The 22,849-nt window shown below is 36.4% G+C and overlaps 1 protein-coding gene across 6 annotated transcripts in view; it reads right to left on the bottom strand.

The window, feature by feature from the left end:
- add1 (adducin 1 (alpha)) overlaps positions 1-22,849 on the bottom strand; it is a 164,804-nt gene that overhangs the window by 55,290 nt on the left and 86,665 nt on the right. For 5 of the 6 annotated variants that reach the window (XM_072257602.1, XM_072257605.1, XM_072257608.1 and 2 more), the window contains exons 4-10: positions 18,271-18,422; positions 15,049-15,129; positions 14,053-14,202; positions 12,503-12,646; positions 6,102-6,200; positions 4,271-4,444; positions 2,483-2,836 (exon numbers count right to left, since the gene is read on the bottom strand). In XM_072257602.1, coding sequence (XP_072113703.1) covers positions 2,483-2,836; positions 4,271-4,444; positions 6,102-6,200; positions 12,503-12,646; positions 14,053-14,202; positions 15,049-15,129; positions 18,271-18,422 — 1,154 coding nt within the window. The remainder of the gene's footprint in view (positions 1-2,482; positions 2,837-4,270; positions 4,445-6,101; positions 6,201-12,502; positions 12,647-14,052; positions 14,203-15,048; positions 15,130-18,270; positions 18,423-22,849) is intronic. The other variant, XM_072257606.1, reaches the window with a different exon arrangement.

Genomic DNA, 22,849 nt, shown 5'->3' with positions numbered 1-22,849 from the left:
ACTAGCAGCAACTTCATGTTAGTCTGATATTCTTGTGTAACCAATCTTTTGAGATCTGCAATTAAAATAAAGTTCAATTTGAGGTGGTATCAACTTGTGATCAGGAAAAGACATGAATTATTTGGATCACCAATCTCCTGGAATCACAAATCTGGTTAAGTACAAGATTTTAAAATAAAATTTAAATATGGGCAAGGATGTGGGCCAGCAAAGATTTCTCACATCTAATTGCAATAGAAAAGTCATGAAATGCTTTCTTATATCATGTATGACTGCAGTGGTTCAAGAACAAATCTCAGATGTAACGATTTAATGTTACTCAGGACTAGCTTTAGTTACATTTATTTTATATATTAAAGTTAATCCTATAAAAAAGATGAACTTCAATATGCTAATTCATTACTTTTGAATGTCTTACATAGCTGCAGAAATCAAATTGGAAAGTTCATACAATGCTAAGCAATTGTGTTTGTTTCTTATTGTTCTAAGTCTACAACTTCATTCTTCAGTTTACTGAATTAGTAAAAAAAAACACCTACACCACCGAAGTTTTATAGTGCTTTTAAGAATTAGCTTGGAAAGTTAGCTATACCTGGTTTCACATTTACAACTGCAGTCCTCAACTCATGTATATTCTTAATAGCATTGTCTAAAGCATGCATTTTGTATTTGTAACTTTTTTTTACATTACCAGTAGGGTCATTTTAACTGAAACACTTAATAGAATAAACCATCTCTGTACAAGTCTGCATTGGTACTTAATTGAGGTTTTTACAGCTGTAGTCTTTCATCATGAGCCACTCTTGTGCTCATAATATAGTTAAACATCTGAAGATGCTTAAACTTAAAATAAGTTTAACATCCCTCAAGGAATGAAAAACTCTCATTTCAACTGAAATGTCAGTTCCCCATTCCAGAAACTGATAAAAAGGACTACTGCTACTCTATAAGGACCTGCCTTTGGCATGATTCTTTGGGATTGTTGGATATGGCCCTGGGTAATACATGGCATCTCTATGAAGAAGCTGGATCTCGCCCCCTCCCCCCCCCGATGGAATTGTGGTATTAATTTGAGGTACATGGATTTTACAACCTTTATTAAAAACTATTGGTGCAAAGGAATGCCAATGAGTACAAGGAAAGCTTCTTAAATATATTATGCATCTGGCGATTTTTATGCAGTCAGAATATACAAGATCAAGTGACGGTAAAAGAAAGCATTTTAAAAGTAAATATTAAAATGGTTATCACTCCAATCATTGCTGGTAATCCTTTGACCCCTCTCAAAATAGCTATCTTTAGGAGAAAACCACATGCTGAGAAGCACAAGTTAGAATAAAAGGAAAACGTCTATTAAAATTATTCTGAACGAAGGTCTATTTGCATCAAGTCCTGCTCTACTTCAGTCATGCCACACCCTACTGGTGCAGGAGGAAAGGATTATACACTATAGCCAACTAGTTGCATGCAATATTCCATGCAGAAGGCAGCAAAATTTCAGCATTTAGAGGCTTTAGGGCAACTTGGGAAAAAAAAGAGAGATCAGTAAAAAGTATTTTATAAACAGATTAGGTTTGAATATAAAGCACTGATTTCAGACAGCAAGAGAAAACTGCTTAAAGGTTTGAAGCATTTACCACTTCTATCATCCTACACTAACCAATATTTGTAATGTATTTGTCACTGAACTTTTAGAAAAGGTTACCTCTATGCTTCCCCTCAAAATATTTTAATATTACAATTACAAGTTGCAACCTATGAAATAGCAAAAATACTCAACAAGTCCTTTCACAATACAGCAGGATGGAATTAATTGTATTTAGACTTGGTCATCGGTATAGTAACATTCTGAAATATATTAAGTTAAATATGAAGGGTTTTTATAGCTATAGACAGGGGACAGATTAGCAGGCCACCCTAAAGATTCTTAAAAACCAACTGATTCCATGCATCAGCTAATAATAAAATCCCACAACAGAAACAGAAGAGTAAATGTTCTTAATCATGTGCTGTGTTCCATACCTAATGTAATTACGATGTGTGTTATATAGATACACACATAAAAAAGAGTCAAGACTGTGACAAACTAAGTGATGAGAAAATAAGCCAGCACAGCACAAAACTATAGCACGTGGACCAACAGACTGAAATCCTCAAAAATTATGGAAGTGTTGACTTTCTTTAAAAATAATTCAACATAGCTAGCCTCAAGCAGTTTTACAGATAGCTTGCAGACAGATATAGTGCATGCTACATAGAAGGCAGCCCACCCAGATTCATTCCGAGTCCGGGGGTATTAGACTATTAATTATATACATATATTTTAAGAATTGAACCCATGCAGTTAGTAATTGGTTGTAATAAGAACTTTCTAGAAAAGCAATTTAGTTTCACTGTTCCTCTTCTGCCCCAAAGCATCTAGTGCCATCTGCCTCAGGTAGCTGTACGTGATCTAACTATGAACAGTAAGGTAGGCACAGACCAAGCAGTTGGAAATACAGCTTGGCACGCAGACACCGGACGAGAGAGACTGCAGCAAGGGTTTCACGTGATCGTGTGTAATGTTCGTCCACACCTTAGTCTTCGATTTGGGGCTGCCACCATTCCTAGACTCTTCAGGCACTTCATCAACTCTGCCTGTGCTGCCTGCATTCAGCCATCTCGTCTTCTCTCGCTGCTGTTTCTGAGAACTTTGCTTGAGAGGGGAGCGAGAGCTAGAGTCACTGTCCTCTGGAAAGGTAAAACCTGTGGCAGAGGGTGGGATCTCAACGTCACTGCGATTCTTATTTTTTTCTCGCAGAGCTGGGCAACGGTAAGGATAACCAGTCCTGTAACCCTGTAAGACACAATAAAAGGTTGTAGCATTAAGAACCTGCTTTTGGTTTATGTTGAAACAGTGAAATACAGAGTTTCAAAATATCTGAAAACTTTCATTTACCCAACTGTTAGTCCTTTTGCAACACACCATACTATTCTGACTTTTAAAAAAAAATACAAAGTAACCCTTTAGACACCACAGTAGTGTAGCAGTTAGTGCAACACTATTACAGCTCAGGGCATTGGAGTTCAAAATTCAATTCCAATGCCATCAGTAAGTGGCCTGTATGGCCTCCCTATGAATGCCTGTGTTGCCTCCGGGAGCTCCAGTTTCCTCCTATGTTCCAAAGACGCACTGGTTAGTAGGTTAACTGGTCACTGTTAATTGCCCTGCAATTAGGCTGGGGTTAAATGGATGGGTTGTTGAGTGGTGCGGCTCATTGGGCAGGAAGGGCCTGTTCCTCTAAATAAATAAATATAAAATAAAAACTTGTCCTCCATACGTGCTGTAAAGAGTTTAACAATGCATTGAACTCAACTTCTGAATACAAATCCTTAAAGTCACTGCAATTAAATTCCAAGAGTTGTATTCAGCATATATTCATTACCACTAACACACATCAAAGTTGCTGGTGAACGCAGCAGGCCAGGCAACATCTCTAGGGAGAGGTACAGTCGATGTTTCAGGCCAAGACCCTTCATCAGGACCCTTGGTGATGTTGTGTTCACCAGCAACTTTGATGTGTGTTGCTTGAATTTTCAGCATCTGCAGAATTCCTCGTGTTTGTGTTCATTACCACCAAAGCAGTTAGCACAATCACTTTACAATGCCGGTGATCACCAACTGGGGTTCAACTCTCACTGTAAGGATGTAAGGATTTTGTATGTTCTCCCTGTGACTGCATGGGTTTCCTCTGAGTGCTTCGATTTTCTCCCATATTCCTAAGATTGAGGGTTCATGTTAGTGAGTTGTAGGCATGTTATGTTGGCGCCGGAAGCGTGGTGACCCTCTTGGGCTACCTCCAGCACAATCTGTGGACTGTGTTGGTCACTGATACAAAACAACACACTTTACTGTATGTCACTGTACATGAGACAAATAAAGCTAACTTTTAATCTCTAAGCTTTTTTATTTTTTAAACACAGTTTTTTTCACTCTTTGAAAGAAACAACCTCCGCAGTGCTTCATGCATGGAGAAAGGTGAAAAGGGACTGCTTTTAAAGTTTCAGATCTCACATACCCATAGAAACATTGTGCCTTCTCATAATTATTCCAGAAAAGAATTTTTCTTGAACACATTTTCCTGATATGGGGCAGAAAAGCCAGGTTGGAAAGTGCTTATTTAAGATGAAGTTATTGAGATGAAGAGGTTTAGGGAAGGATTAGTTATCTACCACTATTCATTATACTACTTCCTTGTAAAAATAAAAGAGCCACCCCCTAAGCTCTTACCAGATTATCCAACATTCGCATCAAGGCTTCAAATTCTTGCTCCCCAATCAGCCATTTAGGATGTGAACTATTTTCATCCCCTGATGACTCAGGACAGCGAGATTTGGCTTTGTACTTTACAGGATCCAAGAGAACCAAATTGTCAGGGCCTCCAGCACTAGCCATTGTACGAACCTGAAAACAGAAAAGCATTTAGGTTTTAATAATGGAACTTCTTGCCTTATCTGCCTCTTTTGTCCACATCAGATAGCACTGACAAAATAAATTTAAAATTTATTTTTGTAAGTTTAACCAACAGTATGGCCAATAAAACAAAATTTGGCCAAAACAAAATTGCATAGAAGTTGCTTGACAAATCAATTAATTAGCCAACTGAATAAATAAGCAGCAAATGTTGAATTTAACCAGATGTAACTATATTATTTTTTGAAAATTACAGGACGTGCAATGCTGGGAATGCCAGCATTTACTGCTCATCCTGACTGCTGCTGAACTGAGGCAGTAAGGTTTTATGATTGATGAAGTAGCTCAAGATGGAGCTACTTCAGGTGGAGTCCGAGGTGATGCCTCAAGAAACCCCTGCAGTGGTGTCAAAGGGACTGACCTTCAATAAATATAATCACCTTTCTGTGAGGGGAAAGCTCCAACTCCATGCTTTGACGACGATGCCAATGACTTCAATATTACCATGGCTTTTTGATGCTAGTGCATGTCAAAAGTTGCCTTGCTGTTAATGATAGCTATTTTTGTCTTATTTCAGAATTAAGATGGGTGGTCCTTCTCTGGAACACGGCTGTGATAAATCTTGGGAGTTGGATGACCCTGGTGAAACCCAAACTCAGCATCAATGAATAGGTTGCACAGGAAGTGCCTGATCTCAGTCATGTATTAGTGATATCTGAGATTAGGTTGTTTGGTAGGACTTGGGCTGATAGCCACATTCAGGTGTAATCATGTTCAAACAGAAAAAAAGAGTTAAAATACAGTTATAGATCATTCTCAGGAATACTTTCAATTTTACTGCATCAATTAGTTTTCTGAATAATTATTGGCTTAAATGAAACAGCAGTGACAGCATCTTCAGCCAATCTAAATCCACTTTCAAAACAATTGTCCCATTATAACTACAAAAGCTTTGCAAAAGTAAAAGAACCTGAAAGCAGATTAAACACCAGCTCTGCGCCACACTATTTCTAGGTCATTTTGCATCGCTCTGATATTCAACTGTACATATCCCGATGTATCTCCAGCTATATCCCTGCACTAGAACTGCTGGGCAATTAGCTCACACTGTTCTCAACAATATCACTCATCACTGCAGGAACATCTACATTTCATCAGACCAACTAAGCCATTTCTCAACTTCTATCATGCAAACCTTTCAGCCCACTGTTAACACCAGCCTTGATTGTCACTGGTCCAATGCTTCAAATTAGAATCTTCAAAGATGGTATCAATCTTCACTATATTTTACTGCTTTGCACTTGTAGCCAAATTTACTGTTATATTTATTTTTTTTAAAAAAGAGTTGTATTTTGAAAATTTTTATTTAAATTGAGAAGAATTTTCTGATTAGTTAGCAGGAAGTAGCCTGTGATGGATCTATTCTCAAAGGGTTGAAGTGGGTCCTGTAGAGAAGATGGAACAGGAAGCATCTTGGGACTCATGACCACAGAAAACAAAGTTCAGCTTCACAAAAAAAGGGTAAAAATTGATGTAAAAACAGAAATATTCCAACAAAGAGGATGAATCCCGACAAGATAGGTGGAGAAAAACACTACCAATTTAGCATCTACAGTATTTAATGAAGACAATTTGTTAGTTTTCTTACCTGAATTTCACAGGCAACAACCAGGTTGTGAATGTAATAGAAAGCTTCCTCAATGGTTTCTCCAATGGCAACAAGACCATGGTTCCTCAGAACAAGCACCTAACAGAATGAACAAAATGTAAACAAGCAACAATGACAATTAATGACATCTACTAATATGAGTTGCTTAGTAAATAAGTAAATAACTAACTTAGTAATTTAGAATTTCAGGATGCATATTGTATACATTTCTCTGACATTAAATGTACCTTTGAAACCTTTGAAATAGCAAGCCGTTGCCACTAGATGTTGCTTTTAATAAGGCTACCATCATTTTCATATGAAATAAATCAATACAATATAATGAATTAGGTTTTATTTCACACGGTATAATTTGGATGACATAAGAGACCTACAAATACAAACAAATGTATTTGCGTTCAGTACAGTTGTGCAGCCTCAGAGTTTCCAGTTCTGGAGATCCATCCTCAGAATATTGAGGAAGGTCTCTGACTTGAAACATTAACTCTTTGTCTTTCCATAGTTGTTGCCAAATCTGCTGAATGTTTCCAGCAGTTCAGTTTTTATTTAAAGAATTGGAGCCTTAGGTCACAGAGTCAGAGCACTATAGCACAGAAACAGACCCTTCTGCCCACCTAGTCTGTGCCGAACTGTTATTCTGCCTAGTCCCAGTGACCTGCACTGCAGTGTTTCGTACCCATCCAATCAATGTACTTATCCAAACTTCTCTTAAATGTTGCAGCTGAATCCACATCCACTGGCAGCTCATGCCACACTTCAAGTGAAGTTCCCCCTCATATTCTCCTTAAATATTTCGCCTTTCACCCTAACCAAGGGTCTCCAGTTCTAAACTCAGCCAAGCTTTGGAAACATAGTAGAAAATGAACATGTGTGGCCCTGAACAAGAATGGAAATGTTAAGAAAAGCATCTGGACACCAGTCAACATCTGCAAAGGTGCATGCCAACAGTATAGTCAGAGCCATTCAGCACAGAAACATCCCCTTCGGCCTACCACATCCATACTGATCATTAAGTAGCCATTGTACCACATCCGGCTTGTAGCCTTCCAGGTCATGCTAAAATGTACTAATATAATGTATCTTTTTGAACATTAGATGTTTGTTGTTCTTCTCTGTGTGTGATTTTTCGTGGATTCTTGTGTTTCTTTGTTTGGTAAGTGCTTGCAAGATGATGAATTTCAAGGTTGTATATGGTTTACAAACTTTCATAATAAATTTACTTTGAACATTTTCCCCCATTTTGCGCTAATACTACCAATTTTGCATTTAAAGAAAGCAAAATTGCTATGGTAGAAATTGACTGAAGCTGCCTAATTTGCATTGATTCCTTTCTGCTGACAGTGACAGATACCATCACTGGAATTGATCTCAAAGATTTCATCAGGACAAAAATTTCATACACCTTACTAGTAACACAGGAATGATATCTACAGTCACCTGATGCACATGCTTCAAATGAAATGAAAGTTGACTTTCTAACTGATTTTGTAATGTGATGTGCTAGCCCAGTATCATAATCACAATGATTATAGTGCAGAACTCAATGGAAGTAATGAATTGTACATCAACCTCTGTAGCAATGTTCCTTCTAAAGCTTCCACATGCACACATTTTTCGCTATTAGTACACAAAGAAATTTAAATTGCACACTAAAGGTTGTCACCCTCTGCTTCAATGGCATGTTAAGTTTATTTCACAATCACACACAATCACATTTCTGATGCTGATGGCATTGACAATGCGGAGTTTGCAATGATTTGTTAGCAAATTTCAGAACTGGTTTATTTATACCATTTTTAACTGAAGAAATTATTGATTCACTATGTCGAATTGCAAAGAAGCAAAGGGCGTGAAGTGCAAAAGAACTACTGGTCCAATTAAAGCAGAATGGCTTAATGAAACAGTAGAAACTGTTACACCAAAAGCTCATGAGGTCAGGATTTATTTTATTTCTTTTAAACAACAAACAAACTGGTCTTATTATCCTTAGAATATCTTCAGGTTTGCTTCCACTTAAAAATTCAGTGTGTTCATATTGTCGTCACTGGGCAAAAAAATTGCACAGTACAGGATTTTTGATGGTCATTACAAATTAGGGAGAACATTACTCTGTAGGAGTAGATTAATCATCTCCAAATCTAATAAAATGAAACTGCTCAACTTCAATGTGAAGCCATTGATAGGGGTAGGCTCTATTGTACACCTTTAAATTTGTTACTTTGTAGTAAGTTTAACATTAAGTAAATTCATTTAGGTCTTTTCATTTAGGTGTGTACATACAATTCATACTGCACTTTGAAGCTCAATTATGAAGACTCTCAAAATTAAAATCTCCTCTAAGATTAAAGTAATAAAGTGCATGATCATTTCTTTAGACCATAAGACATAGGTGTAAAATTAGATAATTCAGACCATTGAACCTTTGCTGCCAATCCATCATGGCAGCAGCTGGGATGTGGATTACAAATTACAGCAGGAGATAGAAAAGGTATGTCAGAAGGGAAATGTCATGGTAATTGTTGGGGATTTTAACATGAAAGTGGATTGGGAAAACCAGGCCAGTACGGACCTCAGGAGAGAGAATTTGTAGAATGTCTAAGGGATGGCTTTTTAGAACAACTTGTTGTTGAGCCCACTAGGGGATCGGCTGTGCTGGACTGGGTGTTGTGCAATGATCCATAGGTGATAAGAGAACTTAAGGTTAAGGAACCCCTAGGGAACAATATGACTTAAGTTCACTTTGAAATTTGAAAGGGAGAAACTAAATTCCAATGTGTCAGTATTTCAGTGGAATAAAGGAAATTACAATGGCATGACAGGGGAACTGGCCAAGGAAACAGAGCCTGTCGAGAGACTTGGATAGTTTAGGGGAATGGGCAAAGAAGTGGCAAATGAAATACAATGCTGGAAAGTGTACAGTCATGCATTTTGCTGTAAGAAATAAATGGGCAGACTATTATTTAGATGGGAAGAGAATTCAAAATGCAGAGATGCAAAGGGACTTGGGGGTCCTTGTGCAAGATACCCTAAAGGCTAACCTCCGGGTCAAGTCGGTGGTGAAGGCGGCGAATGCAATGTTGGCATTCATTTCTAGAGGTATAGAATATAAGAGCAGGAATGTGATGTTGAGGTTCTATAAGGCACTCATGAGACCACACGTGGAGTATTGTGTGCAGTTTTGGGCTCTTTATTTTAGAAAGGATATACTGACATTTACAATTGAAGTAAGGAATAGATTTCAAAGTCTAGAAATAGAATCTGTTGAAGATGATAGCAATCATGTAGAAATGAAATTTAACTCTGCAAAGGATGCCTCTTGGTAGAATCAGCAAAGTCAGTGATTTCTAAAAAAAGAAAAAAGCACAAGGAATAAATGGATGACAGATGAAATCTAATGGAAGAAAGGAGATGGAAGAAAGCAAATCCTATAGAATATAAGTCCTTAGATAAAAAAGTTAAAAGCTTATGTCAAAAAGCCAAAGAAGAATGGTTAAACCAGGAATGTGAGCAAATAGAAAGATTCCCTATTACTGATCCCAAAAGGTTACATCAACAAATCAAGAATATCACTGGTAAAAAACTCCTCTGTTCTTCAGGTGGATGTTTGAAAGCAAAGGACATTATCAAAAGACGTTACCATTATCATGGAAAAAGATGAGATTATGAACAGATGGACTAAGTATATTCAGGAATTGTTTGAAGACAATCGAGGCGGAAAACCAGAAATTAAGAAAGACATTGAAGGTCCAAGTATTTTAAAATCTGAAGTTCGTAATGCAATAAATAAGATGAAGGAAAGGAAAGGCAGCAGGTCCTGATGAATTAGTAATAGAACAAATTATTGCCCTTGAAGATTATGCAATTGAAAAACTTACTGATTTAATCAATGACATTTATGAGACTGGAATAATACCAGAAGAGATGAAAAAAAAAGTCAATATTTATCACTCTTCCTAAGAAACCTGGAGCAATAGAATGTGAATTACATAGGACCATAAGTTTAATGAGTCATATCCCCAAGATACTTCTAAGAATTTTGATGACAAGAGCTAAAAGAAAGATACAAGCTGAAATAGGTAAAGAACAATGTGGATTTGTGAAAGACAAAGGTACAAGAAACGCAATATTGATGTTAAGGATACTATCAGAACGAGCTATTCAAGTGCAAAAAAATTTGTTTTGTTTATCAACTACACAAAAGCATTTGATAAAGTGAAGCACAATAAGTTATTTGAAATATTACAGGAAACTCTAGATCTAGATTTGAAAGACCTCCGCCTAATCAGAAATCTGTACTGGGAACAAACTGCTGCTGTAAGAATAGATGGAGAAGTGAGTCAGTTTACGAAAATCAAGAGGGGTGTTAGAAAAGGGTGTGTTTTCTCTCCTGATTTATTTAATGTGTACAGTGAAACAATATCACAAAAAATAAAAGACATCTTGGAAATCAAAGTTGGCAGTGAAAACATTAATAATTTCAGATATGCAGATGACATTGCGTTAATTGCAAGTACGGAGGAAGAACTACAAAACTTAATTGATATAGTTGTTGAAAAAAGTGCAAAAATGGGTCTATCAATTGCAAAAAGACAGAATGTATGGTGATATCCAAAAAGAAGGTGATATCTGCAGGCTGAGAACAAATGGGGAAGACATAAAACAAGTACAGAACTTTTGCTACTTAGGAAGCTGGGTGACATCATATGGTGAACTGAAGCAGCAGAGATGTGGCTTTTGAGGAGGATGCAAAGAATATCATGGAGGAAACGAATATCTAACGAAGATGTCATGAACAGAGCAAACACAAAAAGAGAAATAATGTATGAGATCATGAAAAGGCAACGTAACTTCATTGGACATGTAATTAGGAAAGAGGAGTTAGAATGCACGTTTATTATGGGAAAGATTGAAGGGAAGAAATCAAGAGGAAGACAAAGACAAATGATGATGGAGACAGCAGCCAGAGAACTGGAAGTGAATACCAATGGATTGATTCACTTAACCCGAAACAGGAGTGTGTGGGCCATGGCAGTCAAAGCTCAAACTGGGCATGGCACCTGATGATGATGATGATGATACTGATACTGACTTTGGAAGAGGGTTCAGAGAAGATTCATGAGAATGATTCCAGGAATGAAAGGGTTACCGAATGAGGAACGTCTGGCAGCTCTTGGGCTGTACTCCCTGGAGTTTAGGAGAATGAGGGGGGATCTCAGAAATATTCCGTACGTTAAAAGTCCTGAACAGATAAGATATGGCAAAGTTATTTCCCATGGCAGGGGAGTCTAGGACAAGAGGGCATGACTTCAGGATTAAAGAACAGAGATGCGGAGAAATTACTTTAATCAGAGGGTGGTAAATCTGAGGAATTTGTTGCCACAAGCAGCTGTGGAGGCCAAGTCATTGGGTGCATTTAAAGCAAATAGATAGGTTCTTGATTAGCCAGGGCATCAAAAGAAATGGGGAGAAGGCAGGGGAGTAGGATGACTGGAAGAATTGGATCAGCCTATGATTGAATGGTGGCGCAGACTCGATGGGCCAAATGGCCTGCTTCTGCTCCTACATCTTATGGTTGAGTTATTATCCCTCTCAACTCCATTCTCCTGCCTTCTCCCCACAACTTTTGACACCCTCACTAATCAAGAAGCTATCAACCTCCTCTCTAAATATATCCAATGACTTGGCCTCCAGAGATCTTTGGCAATGAATTTGAATCTGTGGAATTCAGATTCACCATCCCTGGCTAAAGAATTCTTCCATCTCTATCCCAGACTCTCAACATCCACTCTAATTAGGGCCTTCAATATTTGATATGTTTCAATGAGATCCCCCCCTTAATTCTTCTACACCCTAGCAAGTAAAGGCTTGGAGCGACCATACACTTTTCATACGTTAACTCTTCCATTCCCAGGATTATTCGTGAACCTCCTTCAGACCTTCTACAATCTTTCAAAGAGGATTGTATATTGATGAGAAATTAAGATGTATTTATAGAATGAAATTGGATTACATATCCCCAGTCCAAACAATGCTGACTAATTTGCGATCGAGATCAATGAAGCAGAATACTCAATTGGTATTAGCATTTTCACTACCTGAAAGGAAAGGCTTTCAGGTCTGCTTTCAAGTCAGACAGAATCGTACTCCATGAATTGACGTGAATGATGATTACCAACCTTTCTTGGGACACAAGCAAGGAAAACATTCTTTGCAATATCGACCGTATTTTAAAGAAGTTGCAGTGATATGTCACCATCAAACAAATCGTCAATGTTCATCTCCATCAATTCGAGAAACGATTTGGAAAGGTTCAAAAATATGCTAGCAGTTTCCTTTACAAACTTGGAAAATGTAAGTACTACTGCAGGGAAAATGCTCACCTTGTTTTTGGGGCCCAAATTTTTCTGTATTAGTAGCTTTTCTCCTTCATCCACAAGGATTCCATGGTAATCATGGTAAGATATCTCTCCAAGGGTCAATGCTTCTGGGGAGATTGGTAGCAGGCCACACTTCATTGCGGACACCTGGCAAAAACAAAATAGTTATTATAACATTTAATCAAAAAGCCAGTACTTGAACATCAAAAACAAATTTAAATATTTATCTTAAAAAAAAACACAGAAACAGCATAGAAACAGGCCTTTTGGCCCTTCTTGGGGCCAAAATCTTAAAATCAATTAAAATAATTTCTACACAAAATAACATTTAAAAACCCAATTACAATTAACTCTTAACAGATGTCAATGATCAGCCTTGCAGTTAATAAAATAATTTAGCTATTTCAACAACAGGAGTCTCACACCAGCATGGTCAGAAACAGTTGTTACCCCACAGCCATCGGGCTCCCGAACCAATGAAGATAACTTCACTCACCTCAACGCCAAACTGTCTCCACAACCTACTGGCTCACTATCAAGAACTACAACTCGTTCTCTAATTTTATTTTAATTTTTTTGGCACACTTTATCCTCTTTTGCACATTGGATGTTTGTCAGTCTTTGTTACGTAGTTTTCCACAAACTTTATTTATTTCTTTATTTTCCTGTAAGCAAATAAATCTCAAGGTAGCATATGGAAACATATGTACCTTGATAATAAATTTACTTTGAACTTTGTAAGGCATGGATTTATTTTAATCCTCTATACAATCTGGTCTAAATGAAAACTAATTTAGAAATAAAATTTATCAAATTAGGGTATTGCTTGCACTGTTGTAACTATATGTTATAATTATGTGGTTTTTGTCAGTTTTTCAGTCTTGGTCTGTCTTGTGTTTCTGTGATATCGCACCGGAGGAACATTGTATCATTTCTTAACCCATGCATTACTAAATGACAATAAAAGCAGACTGCGTGTCCTCATAATCTAATCTATAAAAAAATTTAGTTTGTGATTACTTCTTTCCCCAACAAAACTATACTTTGAAACATTACAAAAATAATTGCAACAATTGTTTTATAAAATAAATTACATTGGAATCTGAAGAATTTATACTGACTAATGAAATTATCAGATTTTACCAGACTAATACTAAATATCCCGATTCTCCTGCAACAATAAATTTGACTGAAAACCTGATGTTTAATTACTTTCAGGAGACTGTTTGTAAAGAGAACAGTGCTGATGATGCTACTTGCACCCCTACAGTCTCTAAATCCTCCATTTGCATCATAAACAGTGACCTTCTGAAGCATGTTTCTCACAAAAGGGCCATCATCCAACAGTAAATAGAACAATTACAAGTGTTGTTCACATACTGTGAACAAATAAATGATATTAAAATAAAGTTTACGATTCCACAAGGACAGTTGCACTAAGGAGGTTAAATGGTGGAAAATATCATATTGAACTGATTAGAAAATACTTCCAAACTGAAAGCTCAATGCAAATTCATGTATTCTGAAAGATATGAAAACAAATGAGAACCTACTGCAGCCCCAGCTGGTGTGTGAATGTGTACGATGCAGCGGATGTCTGGACGAGTTGCATAGATGGCAGAGTGCAAAGTAAAGCCAGCCTGGTTTATTCCCAAATTGGTACAACCACGATCAATTACATCACCTTGAAGATTAACTTTAACCTGTAAAACAAAGACCAATTTAAATTGCTTTTACGGACAGTCAATGTTAAACATCATTACCTTAAACTGAACTTTTCTCAAGGAAAGACACACAAAATGCTGGAGGAATTCAGCAGGCCAGGCAGCATCTATGGCAAAGAGTAAACAATCAACAATTCGGGCCGAGACATCAACTGTTTACTCTTTTCCATAGATGCTGCCTGGCCTGCTGAGTTCCTCCAGCAATTTATGTGTGCTACTTTGATTTCCAGCACCTGCAGATTTTCTCAAGACTGGATATGTTAAAAACTCAGGTATTTTTTTCATGTCAATACCCATTGATGGTGCTGGTCATCCAGTAAAGGTGATCCCTGACCCCAGCATCACGGAGGAGTCGAGCTGCAAGAAAACCAATCTATAAATCAAGATTTTCCGAGTCATTAAACTCTATTTCCCCAATGAATCCCATGTTTTAAGCGGAAATGCATTCCTGCAGGATATTTTTCCCCCTCAAAAGTAATGATCACGACTGCAGCTGCATAGTCTGTGCCTGCTTCTGGAAACACTAATTTAAAAAAACTGTTTTCTTTTTATTTATTTAATATTTCACCCCCACATAAATTTAAAGAACTAGTTCATTCCATATTTTGGACCTTTAGGTCGCGATCTATGAATTCTGTAGGGATGTTGGGGGGGGGGGGCGTTGAAGAGGTTGCTTTTAGCAGATGCTTATTTGGAATATGATTGAGGTTTACTACAGAATGCGCCACAAGTTTTATAGCTTTATAGATGAAGTAAGAAAAAAAATGCAACACTCAAGTTGATAAATTAAATGCAAGCAAAACTTGAATATGTGCCAATACTCACCAAACTTGATGCTGTGGCCTCACTGTAAAGAAGGCCAAAAGGGACAATGAGAAAACGTTCCTGCTCCGAGCTGACTCGCACCTATGCAAAAGATCAATACCCTGCATTTAAATATTACTAATTGGCAAAACAACCAAAATCAAAATCAGTAACTCTGATTGAACATAGCTTTGATTCTCAAAACATGTTTAAAAAAAACACTTGTTTTTAAGGAGACAGAAGTAGCCAACTTAAATTGAGATTTTGCTCTTAGTAGCTGATAACTTGTGATCTTCTCAAGAGCACTGGGTCATGATTCTACCCTATGTTAATTTGTTCAATTCAGCATATGCATGATCTGGAAATATGAATGAGCTTGAGTAAGAAAATAAGTGAGAAGTTAATGAACCTGAAAGCTAATAGAACTCAAATGACTTAAATGAGTTACATCTCAGACCTTTTAAAGAAGATTCTTATGGAGAGAATGAATGCTCTATCATTTTTTAAGAATTTATTAATTCTCAGAATCAGGTTTATCATCACTGACATGTCATGAAATTTGTTGTTTTGTGGCAGCAGTACAGTGCAAAACAACAAATTACTATTTAAGTTGCATTAGAAATAAAAAATAAATATGCAGTGCAAAATGAGAGGAAAATAGTGAGGTTGTGTTCACGGACCATTCCGAAATCTGATGGTGGACGGGAAGAAACTATTCCTAAAATGTTGAGTTGTGTGCCTTCTGGCTCCAGCACCTCCTCCCTGATGGTAGTAATGATTAGAGAGTACATCTTGGATGACTAGACTCCTTAATGATGGATGCCGCATTGAGGCATTGCCTTTTGAATATGTGCTCAACGGTGGGGAGACAGGCGTTTATTGATTACAACACGCCATTCAAACACCATCATCCCCTCAACAGTACTGATCAAAAAGCTTCAAAATCTAAGTAATGCCCCAGTCTTTCACCATTCCCCATTTCTGGCTCCCTCTCTCACCTCATCTCGGTACCTGCCCATCACATCCCTCTGGAGCACCTCCTCTTTCTTCCATGGTGTTTTACCCTCCTACCCTCTATCAGATTCCACCCCCTCCTTCCAACCCTTCGTCTCTTTTATCAATCAACTTTCCATCTCAGAAAGCTTCTAACAAGGTAGAGCATATAGAATTGGGGGTAATATACCAATAAAGGCAGAACTGGTAAACAGATAGAATAGAAATAAACAACTCCTTCTGTTAGTAGACTATGATTAATGGTTTACCACGGAATGCTTTGGCTCCACCTATTCAGAATCAGTAAATACTGTATCTGGAATTCTCTACCCTGCAGCTCTGTGGATACTCAGTTACTGATGAGTGTACGTTTCTGGATATCAACATAGATCAAGGGGAATGGGGATAGGAGTGGAAATTATTTTCCCAAATAATAGAAGACTGAAGCACAAATAGCACAACAATGTCTTATATTCTATGTTTTTATCTGTACTGTGAACATATTTAAAGTGGGATGTCTTCTCTATCCAGGACATTTAGTATATATGCCATTCTATTATTTATGATGTGGCAGAATGAATCACTTTATGCTTCATAATATAAACACATTGAATCATTATATATTAATAAGCACAATGAGTCAAATTAACACAATTATATTTTGCATATGGATCTATGACTGTACTTCCATTTATGTGGGACAGGATACTAGCATCTTTGATTACTGTTAAAAGTTCATTCAATTACACAAGATAGTTCTGCAATTTTAAAACCCAGGATACAAAAATATTGACAATTCAGTTGCAAACAACTAGGAAGTACGCATCAGGAAAGGAGTAAAGTACTAACTGAGAAATTACTTGCCAAAGAAAGTCAGTAAACTCACTTTCAAAGATGCTATAAAGAACCCATATGTTGTTCAAACTCTAACATTCTTCTAAATAGACTTCCATCCTTGCACTAGCCTCCCAAGATGACACCAAGCCGTAAACTCCATTGGGCTGCATTTCAGATTTAGATGTATTTTTAACTGCTCCTTTTTAAAGTTCGTAAGGATGGTTTTGTGAACAGAGAGGAGAGTTAGGCGTTAGGTCGGAACCTAAGTCTCCACTACACATTCAAATGCCAGCAACGCGGATGTGGAACATCCGTTTTCAGATGTCAGACTGGCAGAAAGTGGATGAGGGCACCAAGTTTAGAGGTTCCAAATTTAGAGTTCCACATGGATAGGAGAAATGATCCTCTCGGTTCATGAATTGGTGAGAGCAGAGATTGAGGCCTACTATTCAGGGACTGTGAGGTTGAGGCCTAGTGTACAGTGATCAACATGCCCTGGGGTAAGTCTGCTGGAGGCTGGAGATTTGTTCTGGGGTTAAAGGACCGTGTATGTGCACTGGAGGGAGAAACTGGGCTTGTTGTGCTGTGCTGTTCAGAACATTATGGGCATGCTATGTTGGTGCTGGAATGTGTGGCGACACTTGCGGACTGCTCCCAAAACATTCTTGTGTGTTAGTTAATGCAAATGGTGCACTTCGCTCTATGTTTTGATGTACATACGATAAATAAATTTGAATCTCGCGTAAATTTCAGTCCTTCCATTAACCCATCATATTGGAATCTGGTAGCAAGTTCTCAACTTATAGTTTTTTATTCTTGGGCCTTAAATACTTATTAGCCTTGTCTTGCCAATTTATGGACATATCCTCAGCCATGGAAATCAAATAACAGGGGAAACTTCTCACTCTTATTCTGCAAGACAGTCCCTTTTGCTATCTCCTTGGGTTCAACAAGCCATCAATGAAAAATGACCTCACTGAAAGACACAAAGCCTTAAAAGGAGTAGGCCACTTTGGACTGATGGGAAGGGACAATTCTTCAGACTGCAATGAATCTTTAGAATTCTAGCACATTCAGTAATTGCATTCAAAAGATTGATAGATTTGGGAAAACAAGAACACATATTTGTTGTTAAAGATGACCTGAACAGGTTCATTGTCATAAACCTGTAGATAACTCAACTATTGAAAGGTACTTTAAGACAACAAATATTATAGTCATACTTTATTGATCCCGGGGGAAATTGGTTTTCGTTACAGTTGCACCATAAATAATTAAATAGTAATAAAACCATAAATAATTAAATAGTAATATGTAAATTATGCCAGGAAATAAGTCCAGGACCAGACTATTGGCTCAGGGTGTCTGACCCTCCAAGGGAGGAGTTGTAAAGTTTGATGGAGCTTGACTTACTGTTATGTGGTTATAGATAAGCTGTGACCATCCAAAGAGGTCTGCTAATCTGTGGAAAGCAGCCAGCTTACATCGCAGCAATTTCTCTCCTTTCTCATATGCAACAGATTCAGATCCACGGAGATCATTCACTGGGGTAACCATTCCTAGACCTTAAATAGGAATATATGAAAGTTTACAGTATGCATACAGTTAACAATCTTATAATATTTAGTTAAATATATTTATTCAGCACAGATCAATTACACACAAAACTAAATGCAAAAGCCATGAGATGTTTTATAAATGATTCTTCAGATTCACCAAAATTAATTCAGTTATGCTTACTAAAACATTGGAACACTCACACTTCGTTGACCTTTCTTGCAAGTCATTCAGATCAGAATCTTTTATTTTGTAATTTATTTTTGATTGAAGTTCATCAAACATTTCCATAAGATGTATTTCAGATACTGTTCATATATATCATATAGTCATATTTGCCACAAATCTCCACATAATATTTATCTGAGGTATACACTTATAGAAAAGAGAGGAAAGAAAGAACAAACAAAAGGAGAAAACTATGTACAAGTAGGGAGTGATTTTTTTTTTACAACATATTCATTGATTTGTGAGAATAAAATCAGGCCTATGAGGTGTTACGTAGCTAAACCATTTTTTAGAGTATGAATCACATTGTTCTAACTTATGATTAACAGATGCTGTTATCTGCTCCATTTTGTAAATGTCCATTGTAATTTCCATCCATGCGTTTAAAGCTGGGCTCTCCTGTGATAACGATTTCCTGGTATGAGTCTTTTTACCAGCCACCAGCAGTATATTCATTAAATATTTATCTCTTTTCAACCATTCTTGAGGTATATACCCAAAATATAGGGTGTTACATTCTAAGGGTATTTCACATTTAAAGACAACTTGTAGGGCATTGTGTATCCCACTCCAATAGTCTTTGATAACTGGGCATTCCCAGAAAATATGAAAATGGTTTGCATTTTGATTTCCACAATTTCTCCAGCAAACAGGGAGGTTACTATCATAATGGGATTTCTGAGAGGGTGTAATAAAATATCTTATAAGTTTTTCCATCCGAACTCCCTCCATTTCTGTGAATTGGTACACTTCCATTGATACCTCCATATTATTGTCCATTCTTCCTCAGATATAATTATCCCTCCTTCCTTCTCCCATTTTGTTTTAATGTATGAAGTCGAATGTGTTTTAAGATTTGACAAACGCTTATACACGCTTGAAATGATTCTACTAGCATTACCTGAATTATATGCTTTTCTAAATACTGTAGTTCTATCAAACATGTACTTGCCTTGGTTACATTTTTAACCCTTCTATTAACATACTGTCACATCTGTAAATACTGAAAAGTCTTCTTTTTCTTTCTTTCTTTTTAAATCTTTTTATTGAATTAGTATACAAAAAGGTAAGCCATATAAGCACTAATACACTGTTAGAATATAATAAAATTACAGGAGATATTAATACAAAAAAAAATACAAACAATGTAATTTAAACATAACCTACTAAGGTAACATAATAGTATACTAATTTTTATATATATATCAATAGAGAAAAAGAAAAAAAACCCAAATAAAACCACCGTGCAACTAACTAAAAGCAAAGCAAAGCAATGGGCTAACTTGGAACCAAGCAGGGTTAAAAAAAAAACTTAAAATCACGTCCTCAATCCCGACCTCCATTAAAAACAGTAAAAAGAAACAAGAAGGGTATACAAATATGGAGCAAAAAAAAAGGGGAGAAAAAAAATTACATTAAATGAAAATATTGAATAAAAGATCTCCAGGTCTGTTCAAATTTAAGTGAAGAATCATAAAGATTGCTTCTAATTTTCTCCAAATTCAAGCATAATATCGTCTGAGAAAACCAAAAAAAGGTAGTTGGAGCATTAAGCTCTTTCCAATGTTGTAAGATACATCTTTTCGCCATTAAAGTGAGAAATGCAATCATTCTACGGGCTGAAGGAGAAAGATTACTGGAAATTTTGGGTAGTCCAAAGATAGCAGTAATAGGGTGAGGAGAGATATCTATACTTAATACCTTGGAAATAATATTAAAAATGTCTCTCCAAAAAGTTTCCAGAGTAGGACAAGACCAAAACATATGAGTTAAGGAGGCTATCTGCCCCGGAAATCTATCACAAAAAGGATTAATATGAGAATAAAAGCGAGCTAACTTATCTTTGGAATGTGCTCTATGAACAACTTTAAATTGAATTAGGGAATGTTTAGCACATATAGAGGAAGTATTGACTAATTGTAAAATCTGCCCCCAGTCATCCACGGAAATGATAGACCCCAATTCCTGTTCCCAATCTACCCTAATCTTATCAAATGGAGCTTTCCTAAGTTTCATAATAATATTATAAATCATAGCTGATGCACCTTTCTGACATGGATTAAGGTTAATTATAGTAAAATATATGTAGGAGGAAGCATAGGAAAAGAAGAAAGTATAGTACTTAGGAAATTTCTAACTTGTAGATATCTAAAAAAATGTATTCTTGATAAATTATATTTATTAGATAACTGTTCAAAAGACATAAGGGAACCATCTAAAAATAAATCCAAAAACCGTGAAATACCCTTAGTCTTCCAAATTTGAAAAGCACGATCCGTAAAAGAGGGAGGAAAAAATATATTACCTAAAATAGGAATCGCTAGCCCAAATTGGTTAAGATCAAAAAATTTTCTGAATTGAAACCAAATACGTAAGGTATATTTAACTATCGGGTTAGATACCTGTTTGAGGCGTTTCAAATCAAAAGGAAGAGAGGAACCTAAAATAGAGCCAAGTGTATAACCCTGAACAGATTGTAATTCCAATGCTACCCATTTAGGAATAGATAGTATATCCTGGTCAAGTAACCAAAATTTCATATGTCGAATATTAATTGCCCAATAATAGAATCTAAAGTTAGGTAATGCTAAACCTCCATCTCTCTTAGCTTTCTGTAAATGTATTTTACCCAGCCTCGGGTTTTTATTTTGCCAAATAAATGAAGAAATTTTTGAGTCAACTTTATCAAAAAAAGATTTTGGGACAAAGATTGGTAATGCCTGAAATATATATAAAAATTTTGGCAAAAAAAACATCTTAACTGCATTAATACGACCAATCAATAAAGGAAACCATTTAGATGAAAGTTGAATAATATGGTCAATTAAAGGTAAAAAGTTAATCTTAAATAAATCTTTGTATTTACAAGTAATTTTAATCCCAAGATATGAAAAATAATTATTAATCAATTTAAATGGAAAGTTATGATATAAGGGAAGTTGTTTATTAATCGGGAAAAGTTCACTCTTACTAAGATTTAATTTATAACCTGAAAAGAGACTAAATTGTGCTAATAACTCTAAGACAGCAGGGATGGATTTTTGAGGATTAGAAATATATAAAAGTAAGTCATCAGCATAGAGTGATATTTTATGGGACTTTAAGCCCCGAGTTATCCCTGTAATATTTGGAGATCCTCGAATGGCAATTGCAAGAGGTTCTAATGCAATATCAAATAATAAAGAACTAAGAGGACAACCTTGTCGAGTACCTCGAAAAAGAGGAAAAAAAGGTGAACTTAGAGAGTTAGTACGGACCGAGGCCACAGGAGAATGATATAACAGTTTGATCCAGGATATAAATTTTGAGCTAAAATTAAACATTTCAAGCACCTTAAATAAATAAGGCCATTCTACTCTATCAAAAGCTTTCTCAGCATCTAAAGAGATAACACATTCAGGAACATTTTGTGAGGGGGTATAAACAATATTTAACAGTGTGCGAATATTATAAAAAGAGTAACGACCTTTAATAAAACCCGTTTGGTCTTCCGAAATAATAAAAGGAAGCACTTTTTCTAATCTGTTTGCTAATAACTTAGAAAACACTTTAGAATCAACATTTAATAAAGATATTGGTCTATAAGATGCACATTGAGCAGGATCTTTATCCTTCTTTAATATTAAAGAAATTGACGCTCTATTGAAAGATTCGGGAAGTTTACCAAGTTTTAATGAAGCCTCAAAAACCCTACAGAACCAAGGGATTAATGAAGGTGCAAAACATTTATAAAATTCTACGGTAAACCCATCAGGGCCAGGGGCTTTCCCCAAATTCATAGAGGAAAAAACATTCTTAATCTCATCAGTGGTAATGGGAGTATCTAGCATAGAAGACATATCCTGTGAAATCTCAGGGAAATCTAGGTTATCTAAAAAATCATTCATAATTTAGAGTCTCGAGGAGACTGATTGATATAAGGAAGAATAAAAATCACAGAAGGTTTGATTAATCCTCGCATGATCAAGTATCAGTCGGTCATTTTGGTTATAAATCTGATTAATTTGAGATTTAGTATAGTTAGACTTCAATTGATTAGCCAGCAGTTTGCCAATTTTATCACTGTGTACATAAAATTCACTTCTTGTTTTTTTTAATTGATTTACAATCGAGGACGAAAGTAATAAACTGTGTTCCATTTGAAGTTCAGTTCCTTGCTTATATAACTCCTCAGAGGGAGCTATAACATTTTTCTTATCAATTTCCT

This window comes from Mobula birostris, chromosome 5, assembly GCF_030028105.1.
Source record: "Mobula birostris isolate sMobBir1 chromosome 5, sMobBir1.hap1, whole genome shotgun sequence".
In the NCBI taxonomy this organism is placed as follows: Eukaryota; Metazoa; Chordata; class Chondrichthyes; order Myliobatiformes; family Myliobatidae; genus Mobula; species Mobula birostris.
The sequence above is the reverse complement of the archived record's forward strand: the minus strand, read 5'-3'. Positions and strand labels throughout refer to the sequence as shown.